The sequence below is a fragment of the Corythoichthys intestinalis genome, chromosome 5 (genome assembly GCF_030265065.1).
Source record: "Corythoichthys intestinalis isolate RoL2023-P3 chromosome 5, ASM3026506v1, whole genome shotgun sequence".
Classification (NCBI taxonomy): Eukaryota; Metazoa; Chordata; class Actinopteri; order Syngnathiformes; family Syngnathidae; genus Corythoichthys; species Corythoichthys intestinalis.
Window position 1 is genome coordinate 9586456 of NC_080399.1, and position 21656 is coordinate 9608111.

Here is a 21656-nt window from a genome sequence, read left to right on the forward strand (position 1 = left end):
ATTTTATTTCTTTATTCAAAACTGTATTTTTTTCAATGATTTGCAAAAAAAAGTTAAAAACAACAATAGCCCCAACCTCCATCTCCTAATGTTTATTTCCCCTCATTTCCTCATATACTAAATGCAAAATCTCAATTTTAACTACTTATGAACATAGCATATATATTAAAATTGAATTTAATGTAAACATTTACTTTTTTTTTTTAATAATGAAGATATAAGTAACATTCATTCAGGAAAATAAGTACAAATGACTTATATTATGCAGAGTTACATGGAATATATTTTTAAGACTGCGCAAACATAAGACTTTTTTTTTTTTTTTTTTTTTTTAATCATAAGGAAATGAATGATCCATTTTATATTGCATTGCCCTTTTTTTGTCGCATCAATTCAAGCTTTTTTTTTCTGTTCCAGAAAACATGCACATTTGAACCAATCAGAGCAACCAATCAGAGCTAACCATCTCTGCTGATCACGTCAGTATGTCAGCCAATTGAACGGATAAATGAGTCCAGGCGTTTTGCTTTGCTGCGTTCATTCGCACATTGACATGACTCATCATTGTCAGACTTAGATAACTGCAGCAGCTGGGGAAACCTCCATGCTGTCCATGGAATAAAATCAATAATAAATATCAATGGAAACGGATTACGCTACACAAGCACTTTATTATGCTTGTTGTTAACACTTGTGAATGTAAATCTGATGTTGGTAGATTTTTTCTTCTTGGAGCTGAAATGCATGTGTGGCAGCTTAGCATTTTTTTTTTTTTTTAACATATTGACAGTTGCTGTAATATTTTCGGAATCAAAGCACCTTGTACCGGAACTGCGTTCCGGCCCTGAGTCCTGTACCGGAACTGCGTTCCTGACCGTTCTGGCCCACTTTCACCCCTGATTATTATACTACTATTATATATACTAGTACTATAATAATAATGCTAGATTTTTTTAAAATTGTTTTGAATAATGTTGGAAAGGCAAAATCTGTGTTTTGAATCTGTTTACTTTCCATTCTTTTGCACTAGCAAATGTTATCAGCATTTAACCTCATTGTTTATTTATGATTATTGTTTTTACATGATTATTTGTACTTTAATTAAAAAAAGTGTTCCAAAATGGTTTTGTGAATTAATAAGCGTCAACAAAAATTTCATTGCTAAATTAGTAAAAAAAAAGAAAATTATTAGTCGACTAATCGTAAAACTAGTCTACTGATTAATCAGGAGAAAATTTGTCGTTCAGGACAGCCCTAGTGTACCGGAATATATTTCCTCCACACCCTTCTCACCTTTTTAACCCCTGACCCATGAAGAGGGCCCCTGGATATGTTCGCCTTAGGCCCCAAAACTGCCAGGTCCGCCACTGTGTAGGAGACAGCTGTGCGGCTGCGCCTTAGCCGAAATAACCCAGTTTTAAATAGATTTTTTTGTATCTGCCAGTTAGATTAAAATAAAAAGGCCAATTCACATTAAATTTCTAAATATCGGCGCCGAAAATCGGTCTATCTGCAGTAGTATCTGGGGTAGTGTCCAGCCACCATAGTGGTTCCGTGACCCAGAGTGCAACATGCTTTAGTTAAATAAAAAAAAAAAAAAAAAAAAAACTCACATTTTACCTGAACAAATGCATCAGACCTAATGAAAAAACCAGCGATCAATAACTAAAGTAAATACTAATAATTGAAATACTTGACAAACAAGATGGCATCACAATGAAGTTAAACTAGTATAGCTTCACATACAAAAAAACTTGTTTTGGTCTTATGGGCCTTTTTTATTTCACAATCCTTCCAAATGTACAAAAACAGACAACCAAAAGGAGTAATTCATCATTAACGTAACCTCTCATGTGACAACAAGTAGAACAAAAACAAGAGCGGCAGATGATGTTGAAAGCTGTGTGGCCCTAGTGCAACATCAGCCATGGTGTGAAGAAGAGATGGCTTTTTTTTTTTTTATTAAACAAAAATCATAAATTTGGAAAACTCAGCTCTTCTTCCACAGTATTGCCAGAGGACCTAATCAGTTTCAGAGCATTTAATAGTTCACTAAGAAAGCGGAATCGAATTTACTTCTGTCGTTGATTCCCACCCCGAAATGAATTCAAAACTTACAGCAGAAATGTCCAATTCCTGCTTTGGACTTTTTTTTCTCTTCCTTTTATAGGTCACCATCATCACCGCCCCTCTTCTTTTTCTTCTTGGTTTCCTCCTGCATCACCAAGGGGTTGGACGCCTCCTTCTTCAGGTAGGAAATAAAGTCTTTAACCTCACGACCTCCCTGGAAGATGAAGAAAAAAAAAAAAAAAAATAGCATTAGCGACTAACATCTTACTACTGCATGTCAGATTTAAAACTAGGGGTGGGAACCTCTGGGTATATCACGGTAACAATCACACGATACAACAATTGTCGATGCATGGGTAACGAGAATCGACAAAACCAAGTTATTTTAATCCTGCTGTGAATTTATGAGCTTATCACTAGTAGACGTCCAATCCGTTTCAACTGAGAGGGTGGCACCGAATGAACGAATGTTCATTACCCGGCCCCTCGGGAAATGCCAATTGTCAACTCACGGCTCTAGCTCAACTCATGGCGCGAGATAAAAAAAACAACAACATACCTGACTGCTGCCGACAGCTGCTACAAAGTACGTCCACATAATGGTACTGTAGATATCATTTATATAGGACTAGATGCAAAATAGACTTGGTGGCGTTAGCAGCACATGTACAGAGAGCTAGATGCGGGCGTAAACGGCCGCCATCTTAAAGCAGTAGACTTCCCTGCAAGGCTGTTGTAGCGAACCTAATTAACTTTTTATCTAAAATACTCCTAAATCAGTAAAATATTGACTTCAATATCTTTAAAATAGTTTTAAAACTTTCACATGTCAAAAGTAAACAAAGGGGAAATTATGGAATAACGGGAGCAATTTTAACAACTTTAACAGTTGATTCACAACATTAAAATAATTGAATGTAGTTTAAAGCTGCTGATACAGAATGGGGATTTGAGTATATTATTTATTGTTTTTAACTTGATACTGAAATAGTCGTTTATTTAAGCCTGCGAGGCTTTAATTTTTTTTTTTTTTTAAATACAGTTTTTGTAACTAATGTACAAAACATTAAAAGCAGCTAATAGCGGGGGTGTCATCAATAATCGATTTAGTCGAATCGTAGCCTCTGAATCGTAATCGTATCGTTAGGTGCCCAAAGAATCCCACCTCTATTAAATACTGTAAACGTTAGCATTGCTACATTGAGGCTAATGGGGGGAAAAAAAGACAACCTATTTTAGCCTGCTATAAAATATTGGCAGTCTTCTCCAAAACGCAAGCTTGTGGTTAAAAGGTGACACTTCAAACATGAAAAATCGCTGGTTAATGGCATTTACAAACGAAAAAAAAGAAAAAAAAATTACTGACACCACATGCAATGACAAAAAGCTTTTTTTGCAGAGCGTAAAGCTTACGTTAGTGGTTTAGCAACGTACGTTTCAAAATAAAAGGACGTCATGTTCGTCATATAAATAAGGATTTCTGGAGTTCATCCCACATACTTCAGAATTCAGATTCTACACTAAGAATAGCTTTAAAATGACACCCTTTATGAAAAAACTGATTGGAAATGATTATATATACATAGTACCGTATTTTTCAGACTATAAGTCGCAGTTTTTTTTCCCTAATTTGACTGGGAGTGCGACTTATTCTCAGGAGCGACTTATGTGTGAAATTATTAACACATTTTTATATCATTTCACATGTTCTTTTGGTGTTTTGGAGTGACACTGATGATTTGGTAAACTTGTTAGCATGTTCTTTATGCTATAACTCTTAATAGCTATGTTACATTAACATACCGGCCACGTTCGCATTTTGTTGTTCGTGCATCATGTAACATTATCATACTGTTCATTTATTCAGCATGTTGTTCTCGATTTATTTTTATTTTAAATTGCCTTTCAAGATGACATACAGTGGGGAGAACAAGTATTTGATACACTGCCAATGGGTTTTGTTCTCCCCACTGTATCTGCTCTAGGTGTTGGATTTTATCAAGTAAATTTCCCCCAAAAATGCGACTTATACTCCAGTGCGAGTTATACATGTTTTTTTCCTCTTCGTTGGGCATTTTATGGCAGGTGCGACTTATACTCAGGTGCGACTTATAGACCGAAAAATACGGTAGTATACTATAATATTAATGACATATTTTTTTAAGAATTGTTTTGAATCATGTAGGAAAGGCAAAGTCAGTGTTCTGAATCTATTTACATTCCATTATTTTGCACTTGTTAATGCTATCAGCATTTGACCGCATTGTTTATTTGTGATTTGTTATTTAGGTGTTTGTTTCTACTTTACTAAAGAATTTAAATGTTCCCAAAATTTTTTTGTGAACAGGTCATCAAAAATTTCATTGCTAAATTGTAATAATATATAATATTAAATTAGTCGACTAATCGTAAAAATACTCAGCTGACTAATCGGGGGAAAACTAGTCGTTTGGGAAAGCCCTAGTTGTACAGTGTACCGGAACATATTTCCTCCATACCCTTCTCACCTTTTTAACACCTGGCCCATTTTAATGCCTGTTTGTTTGTGTGTAATTTGAGGCTGCGCACGCGCCATTGATTGGAACAAGAAAGAGTTCACTACTGCTGCTGCAATAACTTTACGAAGTGTCGTAATTAGATTGTCTTGTGTTGTTGGATCCAGCGTAACTCCGTCATAGGTGAGTAAATGAAGCCAACTGTATCATTTGTTGATAAGATGTTACTACTGAGACATCTAGACCCCTAAGGTCGTCTGGAACCGGTCTTCTGCATGTTCCAAGAACAAGAACCAAGCAGGGTGAGGCAGCATTTAGTTACTATGCTCCTCACCTCTGGAACAAGTTTCCCGAACCTCTGAAGTATGCTCAAACTGTTAGCTCTTTTAAATCACGGCTAAAAACGCTTTTGTTTAGCACTGCATATCCATAACTGTCTATATATTTCAATCTACCTGCTTTCTGTTCCTCTTGTGCTTATCTCCATTGCTGATTTCAATTATTATTAGGAGTAATAGTTTTTGTTGTATTTTTGTTTTATTTGTATTTATTTTTATTCTGTGATTAAGTGCGATCTTTTGTCTTGGTTTTTACGCTGTATTGATTTAAATGTGATTTTTATGATCTTCATGTGATGTAAAGCACTTTGAATTGCCTCGTGTTGAATTGTGCTATATAAATAAATTTGCCTTGCCTTGCCTTGCCTTGCCTTGCCTTACTTAGCAGGGAGCGCTAAGCTAGTTAGCGATTATACTAATCAGTGCAAGTGTCCGTTTGTATTGTGTTTAGGAGAAGCATATTAGCGCTTAAGTTATTGTTAGATCGTAAAATTGTCTAATTTCTTTTTATAAAGAAACCACACACATAAACCTGCTCTTATAACAGCTTAGTCTCCTTTCAACACCGGCTCCAATTCAAACTGTAAATTGTCATACAAGAGTGCTTTGAAATTTGATTTATATCATATTTATGAAAAACTGATAAACTGATTCATTTCAGTCTGCCTCTGCGTTTCGAGTTTGTTGTTTGAATACAGGGTGACCCCAAAAAAAGTTTACACTCAGTTGACTGCTTGTTTAAAAGCCATTGAAACATATCTAAATAGGTTGTCATGCTTAAGTGATTCATTAAGGTCACTCAATGCAGCTGGTAATCTCTCGGCTCTACAATTCCTGTGCTTCTGCTGAAAATGAAGAAAACCTTAGCTGTACCTGAATTGCTGCGTGCCGGTCTGACACCTACTGAGATTGCAGCAAATCTGAGAATATCCAGATGTGCAGTCTACAAAGTTAAAAAGAAGCTGAAAGATACTGGAACAGCCTCACGAAAACCTGGGTCTGGAAGTGACGATCTGTGCGGACCAAAAAGTTGATTGACAAGGTGATATGTGGCCACCCCAGAGTCCAGATCTCAATCCCCTGGATTATAGCATATGGGCAACTGTGGAGGACAGTGCCTGTAAGAAGCCACAAACTTCTGTGGCAGCCTTGGAGAGGTCCATTATTAGATCTTGCATCCTACATTAGATCAGCATCCTACATAAAGAAGACCTGTCAAGCGTTCCGCAGGCGCCTGGAGGCTGTTGTGACACTTAAGGGAGGACACATTGAAAAATAGAGTGTACTGTACATGTTCTTTACAATAATGTATAATTTGTGATTAAATTCTAATTCTAAGTTGAATAAACATGGCATTTAAGTTGTATTATGGCAGTGTAAACTTTTTTTGGGGTCACCCTGTAAATGAGTCATTGACACAATTTATATCAGTGCTTTGTCCACAAGAAATTTCAATCAGCAGCACTTTTTATTTGAATGAACAGGACTTTTGTCTTATTTGTGTTCCAAGAATTTTTTTTATGTGTTATACTCAGAACCTTTATTAAAAACCTTAACAAGTTTTATGTACTTAAAACAGTACAATTGCACACTACAGTAAATTCAGGAAGCTGTAATAAAGATTTTAAAGGAAAAAGTCATCCATTTTGACTTCATTCCAACTTGAAACATGCCTAAAAAAATTGTTAGTTTGACATTTATCTAATTAATCGTTAAGTCTAGGGTTGTTCCGATCATGTTTTTTGCTCCCGATCGTTTCAGTTTGAGTATCTGCCGATCCCAATATTTCCCGATCCAATTGCTTTTTTTTGCTCCCGATTCAATTCCAATCATTCCCGATAATTTTTCCCAATCACATACATTTTGGCAATGCATTAAGAAAAAAATGAATAAAACTCGGACGAAAATATACATTCAACATACATTACATAAGTACTGTATTTGTTTATTATGACAATAAATCCTCAAGATGGCATTTACATTATTAACATTCTTTATGTGAGAGGGATCCACGGATAGAAAGACTTGTAATTCTTAAAGGATAAATGTGACTTTGTATATTGTGACTAAATATTGCCATCTAGTGTATTTGTTGAGCTTTCAGTAAATGATACTGTAGCCATTTAACTTCTGCCCAAATGCATGATGGGAAGTGCAACCATGACTGTGCGTCGTGGTACCAATTGATATATCTTCTCTGCGTTGGGAAATAGCATAGGGTGTTAAGAAAAAGATCAACCACAACCTTTCTTCCCCACATTGCTTCCCACTATTGTTCTAATCGTTGGGAGAGGGATTGTAAGGCTTTAGCCATTTAAAAAAAGGCTCCAAAGGCTGCCAAAATTCACTCTACTCATTTTGCGCTGCCTATTAGCTTTATATACTGTATGGGTAAAGCGGCGCCATTATAGATTATACGCAACAATGCGTGAGTGGGTCGTGCAGCGCATGCGTTAATTGCGTTAAATATTGTTACGTGATAAATGTAAAAAATATTAATTCTCGCCGTTAACGCGATAAATTTGATAACCCTACCTTAAGCTTAAACTAAAGACCCTGGAAAAGTAACACATTATGTCTGTAACGTTAAATACAATTAGAAAACAATTTTACATATATATATATATATATATATATATATATATATATATATTAAAAAGAGGCATGTCCGATTTTTTTTGGCAGATTCCGGTACTTTGAAAATTACGTGATCGGACCCGATCGATCGATCATAAAAATGACACTAAATTCTAATGAAAGAATTTAGTAGCATCCTGTTGGTTCCTTTTTTCCCCCCCAAACAGTGACACTTTTTAAAATCATATCGACTCTTGGTGGGCGTATATCGATAACCTTTTCCTCCCTAAGTGGCAGCAAATGCCAGGTAATGAGTTAATTTTGGGTTATTGAACAGGAAGTGACTCAAAATCAACAAGAAGTAACCTGTAAACGCCCTAAAATGAACAGAAAGTAACCTGTAAATGCCCACAAAAGACTGGCTATGAATGCTCTGGTTTCAGGGCCAATGACTGCGCTAGACGTCCACTCCGATCAAAATGATTTGGATGTTTAGCGCCGTCAACGGCAGCCAGTGAGCTAACCCAGACACTATTCTAATGGAAGCGGTCGGAGCATATCGATAACCTTTTGGGCTACAAAGTATCGCAATGATCTGATTTAGACCCGACTTAAACAGATTGGCAATTTGTCGTTTCTGGAATACTTACGTCATACTTCTTTGGGTTCATCTTACTACCAGCTGGTGAAAAGTAGATTGTTGGGAATCTGAAGGAAGAGAAGATTTTATCAACAACAGAAGAGCGCCTTATGGTTATGACTGCACCGACATGTTATGAGGTTTGGTATGACATGCAATGTAGGTAATAGTTATTCACAACTTCGCTATTGTACTGAAGCCGTTTGCAATTTTGGACTCACCCGCTGACTTCATAAGGCGAGGGCACGTCATTCGCCGTGGCGTCCATCTTAGCGATGATTACATTGGGATCGTTGGCAAGCTAAAGTGAAAGCAAAGGAATCCAAAATTTGGAATCATTTGAGCATTTTAAGTGATACAATTTTGAGGCCTCACTTTCTCTCCAAGCTCCGTGTATTTGGGCTCCAGGCTCTTGCAGTGTCCGCACCACGGGGCGTAGAACTCGACAAGCACGTCTTTGCTGTCGTCGTTAACGATGGAATCGAAGTTCTCGGCCACCAAAACCTGGAGAGAGAGCGATATGATGAGGCCTCTTCATGTTAATCAACAAATGCTATGCAAAGTCTATAACTAATCTAATAATGAGAGTTCTTCAAGATCACCTTTACGGGTCCGTCGTTGTTCTCCGGGATAGGCTCAGACTTCAGGTAACGCTTCAGTTTGCCGTCAAAGTAATCCTGCAAGAACTTCTCGAGCGCTTTTCCGTCACGACTATTTTAAAGAGCAAAAAAAATAAATAGTAGGCAGCAGGCATGAAAACAAACGGTTTCTACTCTAAACTTACGTAAACTCCTCGGTCATGACGTATTTGTCACCACTGACAGTGCGTAAGGCCACCAGGGGGAGCTCTCCAGTGGCGCTATCCAGACCAAACTCAGACAAGTCGTGACTGAACGACAGCTTGTTAGCCACGGCGAAGCTGAGCTTCTTGCCCTGGTCTACAAAGCTCTTGGCGACCTTCATCACTCTGGAAACACACAGGAGACTCAATGAAAAGTTAAAGCTTTAAATGTTGACGAATCATTTCCATTTTTAGGCGACCTTCATCACTCTGGAAACACACAGGAGACTCAATGAAAAGTTAAAGCTTTAAATGTTGACAAATCATTTCCATTTTTAGTCTCTAAAAATTGTAAAAATACCATTAAAATCCAATTTATCGAAAATTAAAAACCAGCAATATTTTGGTTTATAAAACAAAATCACAAGGTTTAAGTTTGAATGGAAGCTTTCACTAAAAAAGAATTAGCTGACTGAATTTACTCATTTAGAAGGAAAGAGCATTATAAAATAATGACCACACAGTGACTGTTTTGAAACAGTTATATTTGTTTTCTTATATTGGCAAAAGAAAATATGCAATTTTTAAAGGTCTGTGAGTGATCATCACACTAAATCTAACTCGTGGCGTGAGCACAGCATTCACATTTGCAATAGCATGCTAACGGAAAGCATCCCCTAAAAGGGAACCTCAGGCTTAAGAGACTTAAAGGCTCTAATAAGCCACAATTGTTCCTTTTACTAAAATATGTTATTATAAACACATAAAATATTGTCATTGATTTAAAAATCTACAATATTCATTACTTGTTTTGACCTACGGATGGCGCCATGTTTTATCCGCGCAGTGGACACTCAAGAGTTTTGTCACCAGTTCCAGCTCCAATTCCTTCTACCCGACGAGACGTCCAACACATGCGCACATCGGTTAAAAGTGGTGAGTAATTACTATTTGATTTTATTGAGTCTTTCATTACCTTTTCATTGCCTCAAAATACTTTTATCATGTGTTTCCCTCTCATACTTAAAAAGCATTGTTTTCTTGTGGGCTGTTCCGCTTCCAAAGGCCCTGGGAACCTTATCAGGGTGCATGGCATCATGAATGCTTTAAAATACCGGGACATTTTGAATCAAAATCTGTTGCCCTCTGCCCGAAAGCTGAAGATGGGTCGTCACTGGGTCTTTCAGCAAGACAATGACCCTAAACATATGGCCAAATCTACACAGAAATGGTTCACCAGACATAAAATCAAGCTCCTCCCATGGCCATCTCAGTCCCAGACCTTGTTTTGCTGGCAAAAGGGGGTTGTACAAAGTATTAACACCAGGGGTGCTAATAATTGTGACACACATTCTCTGATGTCAAATAATATTTCTTTATGTGGGATTTTTCCCCACTGAATAAATGCACTTGTATTGAAGGTTGGATTTTTCTCTTTTTTCCATTAAGGTCCCACATTATTTGAATAAAAAAAAAATATTAGAAGCTAAAAAACACATCTTAACCAGGGGTGCCAATAATTATGGAGGGCACTGTATGTCGAAAAGATCATGTGTCGAAGCGATCGTATGTCACCGTACCTCTTTTTATAATTTTCTATTTTAATTCTTATTTAATTGTAGCTTTCCAAAATTGTAAGGTTTATCCGACTCCAATCTGGTCAGTTCTGTAGGCCAAAAACATGTTGGGTTTTCTAGTGCTAATGTACCTATTCCTCCAGTAGTTGGAACCCTTGGGATTTTTGTCATAATCCACATCATAGTAGGCCACCATCAGGTCTTTTCCCCTCAGCTGGTCTTTGTTGTCATCAGTCATGTGGGGGCAGATTCCAAAACTGAGTGAGGGGAAAAACAAGTGGTAGTAGTTCAGTGTACACATAGGAATGATTAAGGTATTCTGAACTCTTTCAAAAATGAGAACACTTACACATTCTCCTTAATAAATGTCTTGATTTTGTTTTTTGTTAACGACCCCTCGCTGAACTTGACCGAACTGTCTTCAAACTTGTTGCTGAGTCTTGGTGGGCGGAATAGGATGACACCCCTGGAGGTAAAAAAACAACAACAAAACTTTAAAGTACAGTTCACCATTTTTGATAACCTGGAAAACCAGTTCAGCCGAAGGAAGCGGCACACTCACTCTCCATCTACGCCTTGACTCTTTAGGAGCGCCTCTATGCTGGTGTGGCCGAAGCGGTAATTCTCCCTCAGGTCGCTTGCAGCCTTCTGAAACTCTGCATACGCTGTGCTTTGGCTGTCAGCAAAGAAGCCTGGAGGGGAAGGGAACAAAAACAGGAAATTCCGGCATTAAATGGCTTCAAAGTTTTACTTTCATTTTTTAAGCTAGCAACTTCGAGATAGAAATGGTATTTCAAACAATTTAACTTAGTCAATAAATTTTAATTGCATCATGTTAATATTATTCCTCTTTCGATGGCGGGTGCAATGCTAAAGGTACGCTTTAGCAATAAAATAATTTGTTCTGAACACTTAAGGTAGCAGTACGCTACTGTATTTTAATGTCTTTATCATTGCAGTCAGCTCTGTGGGATATAGGGGGGGGGGAATGATCACGGCATGGTCTTTTTTTATAAATCACAATATCGATAGGCAAAGATAAAATTATTTGGTGAAAATTGTACAGCAGTTATGACAGCTCTCGCTCATCCACTCACTTTATTTTTAAATTGACATTATATTGACCTGCGACAAATGTTTAAAAATGCATCAAGTAGTTCTGCAACATAAAATTAGCCAGTGTAAACAGTGTGTATATATAGTTTAATATACGCAATAATTATTTATACACCTTATTTTCCACACTATAAAGACGCACCCATAGACTTCAATGTTCTCAAAAGAAATATAATCTAATGTGCCCGATAGATGGGTCAACATTGATTAATTACGGCATGACATTCCCTTTTGGACAGCTCTATCTAGTGGATGCATGATGCAACTTCAGCAACTACTTAGTCTTAGGCCAGACGTGTCCAAAGTCCGGCCCAGGGGCCAAATGCAGCCCGTGGTCAAATTTCATCCGGCCCCCCGCCTCTGTCATAAAATAAATAACCTCTGGCCCGCACACAGATTTAATGAATTGATCAGCTGTAGTTCTATCAGCATATGAAGTAGCTTACACACAAAATTTACCCACTAAAAGACAGCAGCACTCTAAGCAACACAACCCCGTGTGACCCTTTACTTAAAATTTTCTAAAATGGCGACAATCAACAAAAAAAAACAAAACAAAAAAAAAAAAAAAGAACGTTGACTGCGACGCTTCAAGGAAAGGTGGAAATTGGACTATTTCTTTACTAAAATACGCAACTACTATGTCTGCCTCATTTGCAGAGAAGGTCGCTGTTTTTAAAGGGTTCAATGTGAGGCGATATTACCAAACAAGACATGTTTACATGTACGACAAGATTACAGGGAAGATAATAGAGCTGGGAATCTCTGGGCACCTAACGATTCGATTACGATTCAGAGGCTCCGATTCGATTATAAAACGATTATTGATGCACCCCCCTCCTTTTTTTTTTTTTAAATGTTTTGTACATTAGTTCCAAAATTGTTCAAAAATACTCTCAGGCTAAACCACACTACTATTTCAGTATCAAGTTAACATATAGCAGTAAACAAATATACAAAAATAACATTAAATAAAAAACTCCAGTCCCCATTCTGTATCAGCAGCTTTAAACTACATTCAATTAATTTAATGTTGTGAATCAACCGTTAAATTTGTTAAAATTGCTCCCGTTATTCCATAATTTCCCTTTTGTCTACTTTCGACATGTGAAAGTTTTAAAACTATTTTAAAGATAGATTCAAGTCAATATTTTACCGATTTAGGAGTGTTTTAGATAAAAAGTTAATTAGGTTTGCTTGGAAGGTTCGCTACAACAGCTTTGCAGGGAAGTGTACTGCTTTAAGATGGCGGCCGTTTATATCTTTTTGTAGATGTGCTGCTAACACTACCAAATCTATATTACATCTAGTCCTATATAAATGATATCCACCGTAACATTATATGGATGTACTTGTAGCAGCTTTTCGGCAGCAGTCAGGTATGTTATTGTGTTTTTTTATCTCGTTGCAAGAGTTGAGCTAGAGCCGTGAGTTGAGCATTGGCATTACCCGAGGGAAGCATGATGTTTAGCTATCCTCGCTCCGTTCCGTCCCGAAGACCGCGCGGCGCGCCGAGTGTTGTGTACTTCCGCTTTACTTCGCATATTTCAATAATCGGAATTTGGATGTTTGTGAATCGTTCTCGAATCTTCCACGGCCGAATCGCGAATAATCTAAGAATCGGAAATTTTGCACACCTCTAGAAGATACGCAGCGAGAAATTGAAGCAACTTAAAGCTAGTTTAATTTCACAGCAGCAGTATTTCGCCAGAGCCCGAGAGTCAAAAGAGAACGCCAAAAAGGCTAGTTGCAAGATTGTTGAAATTATTAATCAAAAAAAAAAAGTAAAGCAAATGTGACACACAGAATGGCTTGCTAAAATTTGCCCAAATACATTGTTGTACGAAAAGGATGTCAGCCAAGATCGTCCCCCCACATTTTTACCGCACCAAATCTGGCCCCCTTTGCAAAAAGTTTGGACACCCCTGTCTTAGGCCATGTCTGCACCTAACAGTTTTTTTTTTTTAAATTAAATTTTGTTTTTAAACAGGATCCTGCCCCAACATGTCAGGAAAAAATAATTACGTCCACACCTGCACGTTAGTAGAAAATATAAAAATAAATGTTAAGTCCATTGACACTAACGTAGCAAGCAAGACTTTTCCGTCAACATGTGACTGAATATGAAATCATACATGAGCGTATGAAGGATGGAGAAAATGTTATTGGAGGGGGGGGGGGGGGGGTGCTGGCCTTGAGGTGTGGAATTACTGTACCGTAATTTTCGAACTATAAGAAGCTAATTTTTTCCTTATGAATCCTGCGGCTTATAGTCAAGTGAGACTTATTTGTTGATTTATTTGGGTTAATAGGTAACACTTCATTTGAAAGCAGCGTCATAAGATCGTCATAAGACCATCATAATTATGACATGACACTATCGTGGCCATTACTGAATGCTTATGACAGATGTCATTAAGTGTCATCTGGCAAATTATGTCACTAACTCCATTTATAACCATCTTGAATCTTTTACATCCATTCAAAAGTAATATAATTTGCAAGATAACACTAAATGACATCTGTTATAAGCAGTGTTGTCAGTAATCTGTAATCTGATTACTTTCTTTCATTAACGAGCAATCTAACGCGCTAGTTTTTCCAAGCCAGTAATCTGATTAAAGTTAGCTTCCTCAGTAACTGTGCGTTACTATTTTGTTTTTGCCTCATACTGTATGTAGAATGAAGAATACTGTAGTCATGTACGAAGAGCATTTGAATAGAAAATACCGCATTTGAGTTTGGGAGTGACATCACATCTCACGTTTTCTGATCGGAAAAAAACGGGTCTCGTGCGGTACCATGCTGTATGCGCGCCGTCTGCCACATAGCCTGGCTACACGATGCTAACAGTAAAGGAGCCGGAGAGATACAACAAACGGCTGCATTTGCTCACTGGAGATACAGCCGTTCACATATCCGTCCAGTAAAGATGACAAAAATATCTCCGTGCGTTGCAAACTCTGCGCTGGCTCAGATGGACTGTCGACCGCTATATACTCGAAATCCAATTCAACAAGGAAGCACTTGGAATTACAGCACAACCCGTCGCGAAAAAAAACTCAAAACAAGACGACAGGTGACGAGACAGCCAGCAACTAGCCTTTATAATATGTGTAATTATGTACATTTTATAGTTAGAGTTTGTAATCGTAGGTGGAGTTTTACATTTGTGGGACTGGGGGGAGAAGCATGTTGAAGACTGAAAGTCAAAAGTTTGGACACACTTCATAATTTTTGCGTTTTATATATTTTCACTGCTATTGTAAATTCTCACTGAAGACATCAAAACTATGAACGAATATGTGCAATGGCAAAAAAAGTGAAATAACTGAAAACAGGTTTTGTATTCTACATTCTTCAAAGTATCCACCTTTAAAGGTGTCTCCAAACTTTTGGCCAATACTGTACAGTATATATATACACACACACACACATCTTGATACTGTTCGACTTCAATCAGCTGTTCCAAGTTGTTGTTGGTAACGTTTGAAAGCTTAGGTTTAAAGAAATTCTAAATATCCATCTTGCCTCCTCTGGTGTAGTTTTGGCTAAGCAAAGCAAAGGATAGTCTCAAGGTGCTAGTCACAAGATCTGTTCGAAAAATGATTTTGACCCATTATGAAAACTGTACGTTGTAGGATTTTTGTTCATTTCATAAATTTTTGTTTTATAGACAACATTTTAATGGCTAGGTCTTTATATTTCACAGGGGAAGTTCAGAATTTTTTTACATTGGGCTTCATCTTGGAGTTAGCGGGGATTCAATTAGTCGTTGGACTTTATTTAAACAAATTTCGTGCAGTTTGTCAGTTATTTGTTAGTTTTAAGGCTCCAGGATGGCTAAGCTAGGGCGAGTCAATGGTGGTTGAAATCAACTCCATCAACTAATTAAACCCCCCACTAACTCAAAGATTAAGCCTTATGTGAGAAACTCAATTGCACGTGATGAAATGTTTGTTATTTTTATGTTGAGGCAGCAAAAGGAGAAAAATTGTAAAAGGTAACTGATAAGTTACTTTTAAAGTAACTTAGTTACTTCAATAATAAAGTAATCAGTAAAGTAATTAGACTACTTTTCTGAAGAGTAATCAGTAATTAAATTACTTTTTAAGTAATCCGTGACAACACTGGTTATAAGCATTCAATAATGGTCATGTCATTATTATGATTGTTTAATGACAGTCTTATGGTGCCACTGTCAAATAAAGTGTTACCAAATACCATACATAGCAATTAAATAACGAACATTAACTGAAGAAATAATTGGCACTGAACATGAATTTTGATTGTTTTTTACATCCGTAGCACTGCAATGCATGCTAAGAGGCATGTTGGACAACAACAGTGTTGGCAGCAGAGGTTGACTGTATCCCCCAAGGGAACAGTGATGGCCAAATGAAGCTTCTTGAAGCAATGAAGCTTTGCAGCCAATTGGTTCAAAGCTTCATGGTGGTTCATTTGGTTTTATGACAGTCGTATGATGCCGCCGTCAAATAAAATGTTACCCATTAATATATTTTGGTGCAAATATCCCATAACACAGTGAGGACAGCTTTGGCGTATAGTCCAGTGTGGCTTATCTATGAACAAAACCAGTTTGGTGGGTAGTGGTTTATAGAGCGAAAATTATAGTATTTAAGAGTGCCCATTTTGCTAAATCTTCTGCTTTCAAGTCCAATAAGTTAATCAAATGTAACATTGTTCACCATTAAATGTGCAAAGCAGTGCTTGAACTTACCAACAACGCTGGCGTCTTTATCTGCGACAAACTTCTGGAATGCCTCCTCATCGGCGATCTCCACAGAGGCGGGTCCGGCCTGCTTTTTCAGGAAACTCACAATGCCATCTAGCAGAAAGCAAAATGTATATATTGTTAAATTAACTCATTTGCTCCCAAAAACGTATAAATACATTCTATTTTTAATTGTTTCAGTGTCCCAAAGACGTCTTTTCCCCACAAGAGACATCTCAGGGTTCTGATTATACTTAGCTCTAAAGCACAAAGTCGAAAATCCATTTTAAAGCAATAAAACTGGCCACTGGAGGGCAGTAGCGCATTTGGTAAGACCCACAACCCGATTCAACGGCAATAAACAGCCGGGCCGCACGGCCGGGGCACCGTCGGAAGACGACTGAACGGACGTCCAGAATGCCAGGCGGCGGACGACCGAGCAGAACAACCGAGAGGATGCCCGGGGTGCTAGGCGCTGGACGACCGAGCAGAACGACCAGGACCACCAGTGCAGCGGATGATGCCGTTGAATCCATCTTTGTCAGACAGGTGGCGATGAGGGAAAAGTTTAACATGGCTGTCGCGGCCACAACAGCGTCAATTCTCAGTTATGTGTAAATAAATTGTTACTTTGCTATAAAAGCTCTATTTGTCTTGTTGTTTGTAATTTTGTAAAAGGAAAACATTATTTAGATGTTTGGGATGTTAACTAAGGTAAAAAAAATAGCTGTGTTAAAGTCAAAGTTGTGTTTGAAATATATGCTTTCACAAAAAGCTCAATTTCTCAGGTTTTTATTATCAGAAATGGGAAAATTGCTCAAACTAAGCTATTTTCTAATGCTGATTTCTAAAGAATCGAAAAAGATACAAACCAACTTTTTTTCCTGCTGAAAGAAGAGTAATCTTTCTTTTGGTGGGTTCCATGTTTGTATAGCAATAGAACAGAATTTTCTGTGGGCCTTGCAAAATCAATCAAAATCCAGTAAAACGGCTGGGCGCGAAGGGGGTTGCACTGGTGAAAATGGACGGGAGTAAATGAGTTAAGCATGAAAATTAGTTTCAAAAGGTATAGCTACTGTCCATTAGTTAGGACCTGAACATCACGAAAACAGTGATTTTTAAGTTACTCATGCTTATAAAAGTCTACACTTTTCATGTTACTTTCCACAAGTTGAGTCATGTTTGAAAAATATGAAGTTGTAAAACAAGGGTCCCCAAACTTTTTCCTGTGAGGGCCACATAACTTTTCCCTTCTCTGATGAGGGGCCGGGGTCAGTTTTTAACAAAAAAAGTTTAAAAATTATTGTTTTTCAGAAAGTCACAATCAAATAACCCTTGCTGGATTCTTCACAGAACAAAAGTAAATAAAATAAAAATAATTATTAAAAAATATACAGTGATACCTCAGCTCACGAACGCTTAAGCTCACGAACTTTTCGCCTCAAGAACATTAAATTCGCGAGCATACAGTCTCTGCTGACGAACTAGTTTTCGGCAGACGAACCAATTCACGCGGTCGAAAAGCGCCATGAGAAGCTGACGCACGCTCACGGCGTCCCAGTTCGTTCCCTCACTTTTGTTGAGCGCGGACGTGGTTTGTGTTTGATAGACATTTTGGACCATATTGAATGTACTTTTGCTATTATGGGACCGAAAAAGAGTTACCTACAGTCCTTATGGAAGGTGACTCGTGTTACCAATTCGCCCTCGACTGGTAATTGGCGGTGCTTTCAGCTTCCCACCGTAGTGAGAAGTGGACCGGCGAGTCACGTTGGCTCGTTGTCGTCGGTTGTCTTCGGTTCGCCCGATTTCCTCTCCAGAAAGGTGGCGGCGTGCATACAAACACCCAGAGGCGTCGGATGGCTTTTTGTGGGCACTTTTATTAACAACCAAAAGCATGTGGGGGGCACAGCAGTGGAGTCTACGCTAACTGTGCAGTTTGCCGGTAACACTCTCCTTCCAAACAGTAACTCCCTCCCTCCCTCCTCCTCCTCCCACTCCATTCCATCAAGCCATCAACTACCATCACAAAGGTAAATAAAACGACTTCATTATACAGTACAGTTTATTTCTTTAATTATAATACAATAGCACATTTATGAAACATAAAATAAGGTATATTTTTGTGTAGTTTTAAGGCTTATTTAGTAGAAAATTATGTTTTATGGGGACCTGGGAACGGATTATTCTCATTTTAATGGTTTCTTATGGGAAATAAATGTTCGGAAGACGAACTTTTCGCCTTACACACACTTTCTGGGAACCAATTATGTTCGTGAGCTGAGGTATCACTGTATAATAAAATATATAACTACGGCTGTCAAAATAATCGCGTTAACGGGCGACAGGCCTGAACGATATTGGAAAAAACTATTGCTGCGATTTTTGGGGGGTTTGCGATGTTATATTGCGATATTTAAAAAAAAAAAATTTAAAGAAATTTTCACTAGATGACTTGAATAGCTGTTTGGAAAGACTTTGGATGACTCACAATGACGACAGTGTACAGTGATCCTTCGTTTTTTTTCGAAGTTGGGCACCCCGCCCCCCCAATTTTTATTTTTTTGTGTGTGTGCTCAATGTATTTATTCAGATTTAGCATTGGAAAGATACATATAAGGCATGTTTTTTTCTCACTTTATAATTAATATATATATATATATATATATATATATATATATATATATAAAATAATAAATGGTTTTAAGCACTTCAAATGTAATAATTATGATCAGTTTTAAACATAACTGTCCAACCAAATCATTTTTGAACAAGAATAAAGTACTGTAGTAGAAAAACGCTTGGCTTTATTAAATACTTCTGTTTATCTACCTTAGCTGTGACTCTTGGTGGACATGTAGAAATTACAAACTCCTCATGATCACTTCCGGCATTTAATTTACAGAAAAAGCCAGAAAATAACACAAGTAAAAAAATAAAAAAAATTGTTCAGGGGTCCGGACCAAATGTGGAGATCCGGCCCGCACCCCGTAGTTTGGGGATCCCTGTTGTACAACCTCCTCATCCCAAAATCAAAAAGTACAACAGTACCTGCAGATCTGGGTCCATCGTAAGGCCCAGATACCTCTCCGGCCCTGAAGATTTTCAGAGTGGGGTACCCGCTGACACCATATTTACTACAGACCTGGCTGTTAGCTGTGCAGTCAACCTGGGGGTGAAAAACAGAGCAATTTCAATGGCTAAGGCAGGAAGAGTTTAAATATATTACAGCAGATGATTCTCCTCTCTCACACCTTAGCCAGGGGGACGATGCCTTTCAGTCGCGTAGCCGCAGCCTCGTACTCGGGAGCGAGACGTTTACAATGACCACACCTTCAAAGGAAGATGATAGAAACAAAAGGTTTTGAGTTCAGCTCTTTACTTGGCAAATAAGACTGCGCTAAGTGTTTACTCTGCTGGGAATGTTTGAACATCAAGCAGGCAAGAAGTTAAAATGCGTATTACTGACCTCAACTCGCAAAAGAAAACTGCAAAAATGTTTGTAGATTTGCCATGTCTTGCTCAAGGGCACCTCGGTAATCGGGCAAGACGAGACTCAGTTTTAGTATGTTTTTACATAAAACATGACCCTTCTGTTACAAAGTCTTTAATGAGGAGGCCATTAGCTTACTGCCCCTCGATGTATTGAGTAATAGTTTTCTGTTCGAGTAGGGCAAACAATTAGACGCCTGCCATTGACAACGAGAGATGTCCAATCCTTCATGGGATCATGGGATAAAATAAAGATTGGACGTCAAGCGCCGTCAACTGCAGCCAATGAGTCGATAAAACTCTTAAAATCCAAGACGCGTGTAAATGAACTAAACCATTCAAATGGGTTATTTTAAATGCTAAGGCTGTGTTGCTGGATCGAGCTCTTTATTCCCAAAAATAATTTGTTTCACTTTTAAACACGTTTCAAGTTTCACGACATAGAAAATACGTCACACTTCACACCAACCAATCAGAGATAGCCACCCAAACTTCTCGGTCCAATCAAAGCGTTACAACAGCGAGGGGATACGCCCCCAACTTCCTCGTTCCGGTTAAAAATACGCTCTTTAAAGTGCGAAAACGACAAGAAAGCGGCTTTTAATGTTTTGGGTGCGTTTATAAACAGTCAAGCTCCCTTTGTGCCGTCATATACAACATACGGAAATCCTAATATGTGGGAGGTGTGTTGTTCAGGGTTTCATTGCAGTTGCACTTTCGCCTCTCCCTAGTTAGCTAGCATGCTAACACTTTATCACGAGTGTCATTTACGTATAAATACATTTCCCATCAGGGTTACATAGTTGAAACCTGTCATTTCAACAAATATGGGCGTTTGGACAAATAAATTAACCGCGCAACGTAGGAGTCTCGTCAGTCAATTAAGACAGTTAATGCATAAAAGGCTCGCATGCCTTTACGTTTACATTATAAACGGTCCCATAGAATAAATATAAGTCATTCAAATGACTCACCACGGGGCGTAAAATTCCACAAGGATGAGTTCTTGGTCTTCAATGCTGCTGTCAAAGTCAGCGTCGGTGTATTCGAGCACGTCGCTTGCTCGTGAGAGACCGGCGAGCGCGGCCAGGAAAATCAGCCTCAGCATCGCACTCGGGTGGGCTAAACAAGTTGTCCGAACTGGTTGGCAAACTGAACCGTGAGCAAGCAAGGGAGCGGAAATTTGAGGTTGTTAAGATGGTGATCGTAATGGTGGTTTTCTCCCGGCTGAGGATCGAAAGAAAAAGAATGGGGAGGCGGGGAAGATGTTGGAAAAGGCCTCGGCGCCGCTCCTTACCGCACTGTGGCAGCCAACCATTGGTCGAGCTATCGTGTCGATCAAAGCGCATCAGCCAATGAGGACGCAGCACACCGGCTCTTCGTCGAGAAGTGGCCAATCAGAGATCGATTAAATCAAAACGCCTCACTCGCATGCAGAAGTCATTATGACAAAGGTTCGCAGCTCGTTTGAGTGCTTTTTAATAGGGTTGGGAATCTCTGGCATGAAGCCGATTCGTTATGTATCTAGATACACAGGTTACGATTCGATTAAAAAACGATACATTTTTAAGGCCGAGCGATTCGATACGATTCGATACAGTTTAGGAACGATACGGTTCGATACAGAGAGAAAGCGATGAGACAGTAAACATTTTTGTGTGTGCGTACAGTATTTTAAACATATTAAAAAAGATTAAAGATTAAACTAAACAAAATTTCATACCAATGTTATGTTTTATTTTTTTATGAAAAAAAAAAAAAAAAAAGCTTACTATATGACCGTCATTTTGTTGGATAGGATTGATAATAAATTAAAACTCCAGTGACAGACAACA

The 21656-nt window shown here is 38.2% G+C and overlaps 1 protein-coding gene across 1 annotated transcript; it reads right to left on the reverse strand.

Moving 5' to 3' along the window:
- Window positions 1–1937: 1937 nt before the first annotated feature.
- Window positions 1938–21077, reverse strand: pdia3 (protein disulfide isomerase family A, member 3). Its single transcript, XM_057836661.1, has 13 exons — window positions 20796–21077; window positions 19584–19662; window positions 19381–19498; window positions 16336–16443; window positions 11041–11170; window positions 10828–10944; window positions 10610–10735; window positions 8905–9087; window positions 8723–8831; window positions 8496–8624; window positions 8342–8421; window positions 8131–8188; window positions 1938–2284 (listed from the first exon to the last, which is right to left on the reverse strand). The coding sequence occupies exons 1-13, from the start codon at window positions 20927–20929 to the stop codon at window positions 2165–2167; spliced, it is 1491 nt and encodes a 496-aa protein (XP_057692644.1). The 5' UTR covers window positions 20930–21077; the 3' UTR covers window positions 1938–2164.
- Between the last annotated feature and the right edge of the window lie 579 nt (window positions 21078–21656).

What these genes read in the sequence shown, in the direction of transcription:
- pdia3 (XM_057836661.1), bottom strand. Translation starts at nt 20,929, where the DNA reads ATGCTGAGGCTGATTTTCCTGGCCGCGCTCGCCGGTCTCTCACGAGCA. An exon ending in AGTCAAGGCGTAGATGGAGA is followed by an intron (nt 10,945 to 11,040) that starts GTGAGTGTGCCG and finishes TTTTACCTCCAG; the next exon opens with GGGTGTCATCCTATTCCGCC. An exon ending in ACAACGACGGACCCGTAAAG is followed by an intron (nt 8,625 to 8,722) that starts GTGATCTTGAAG and finishes CTCTCTCTCCAG; the next exon opens with GTTTTGGTGGCCGAGAACTT.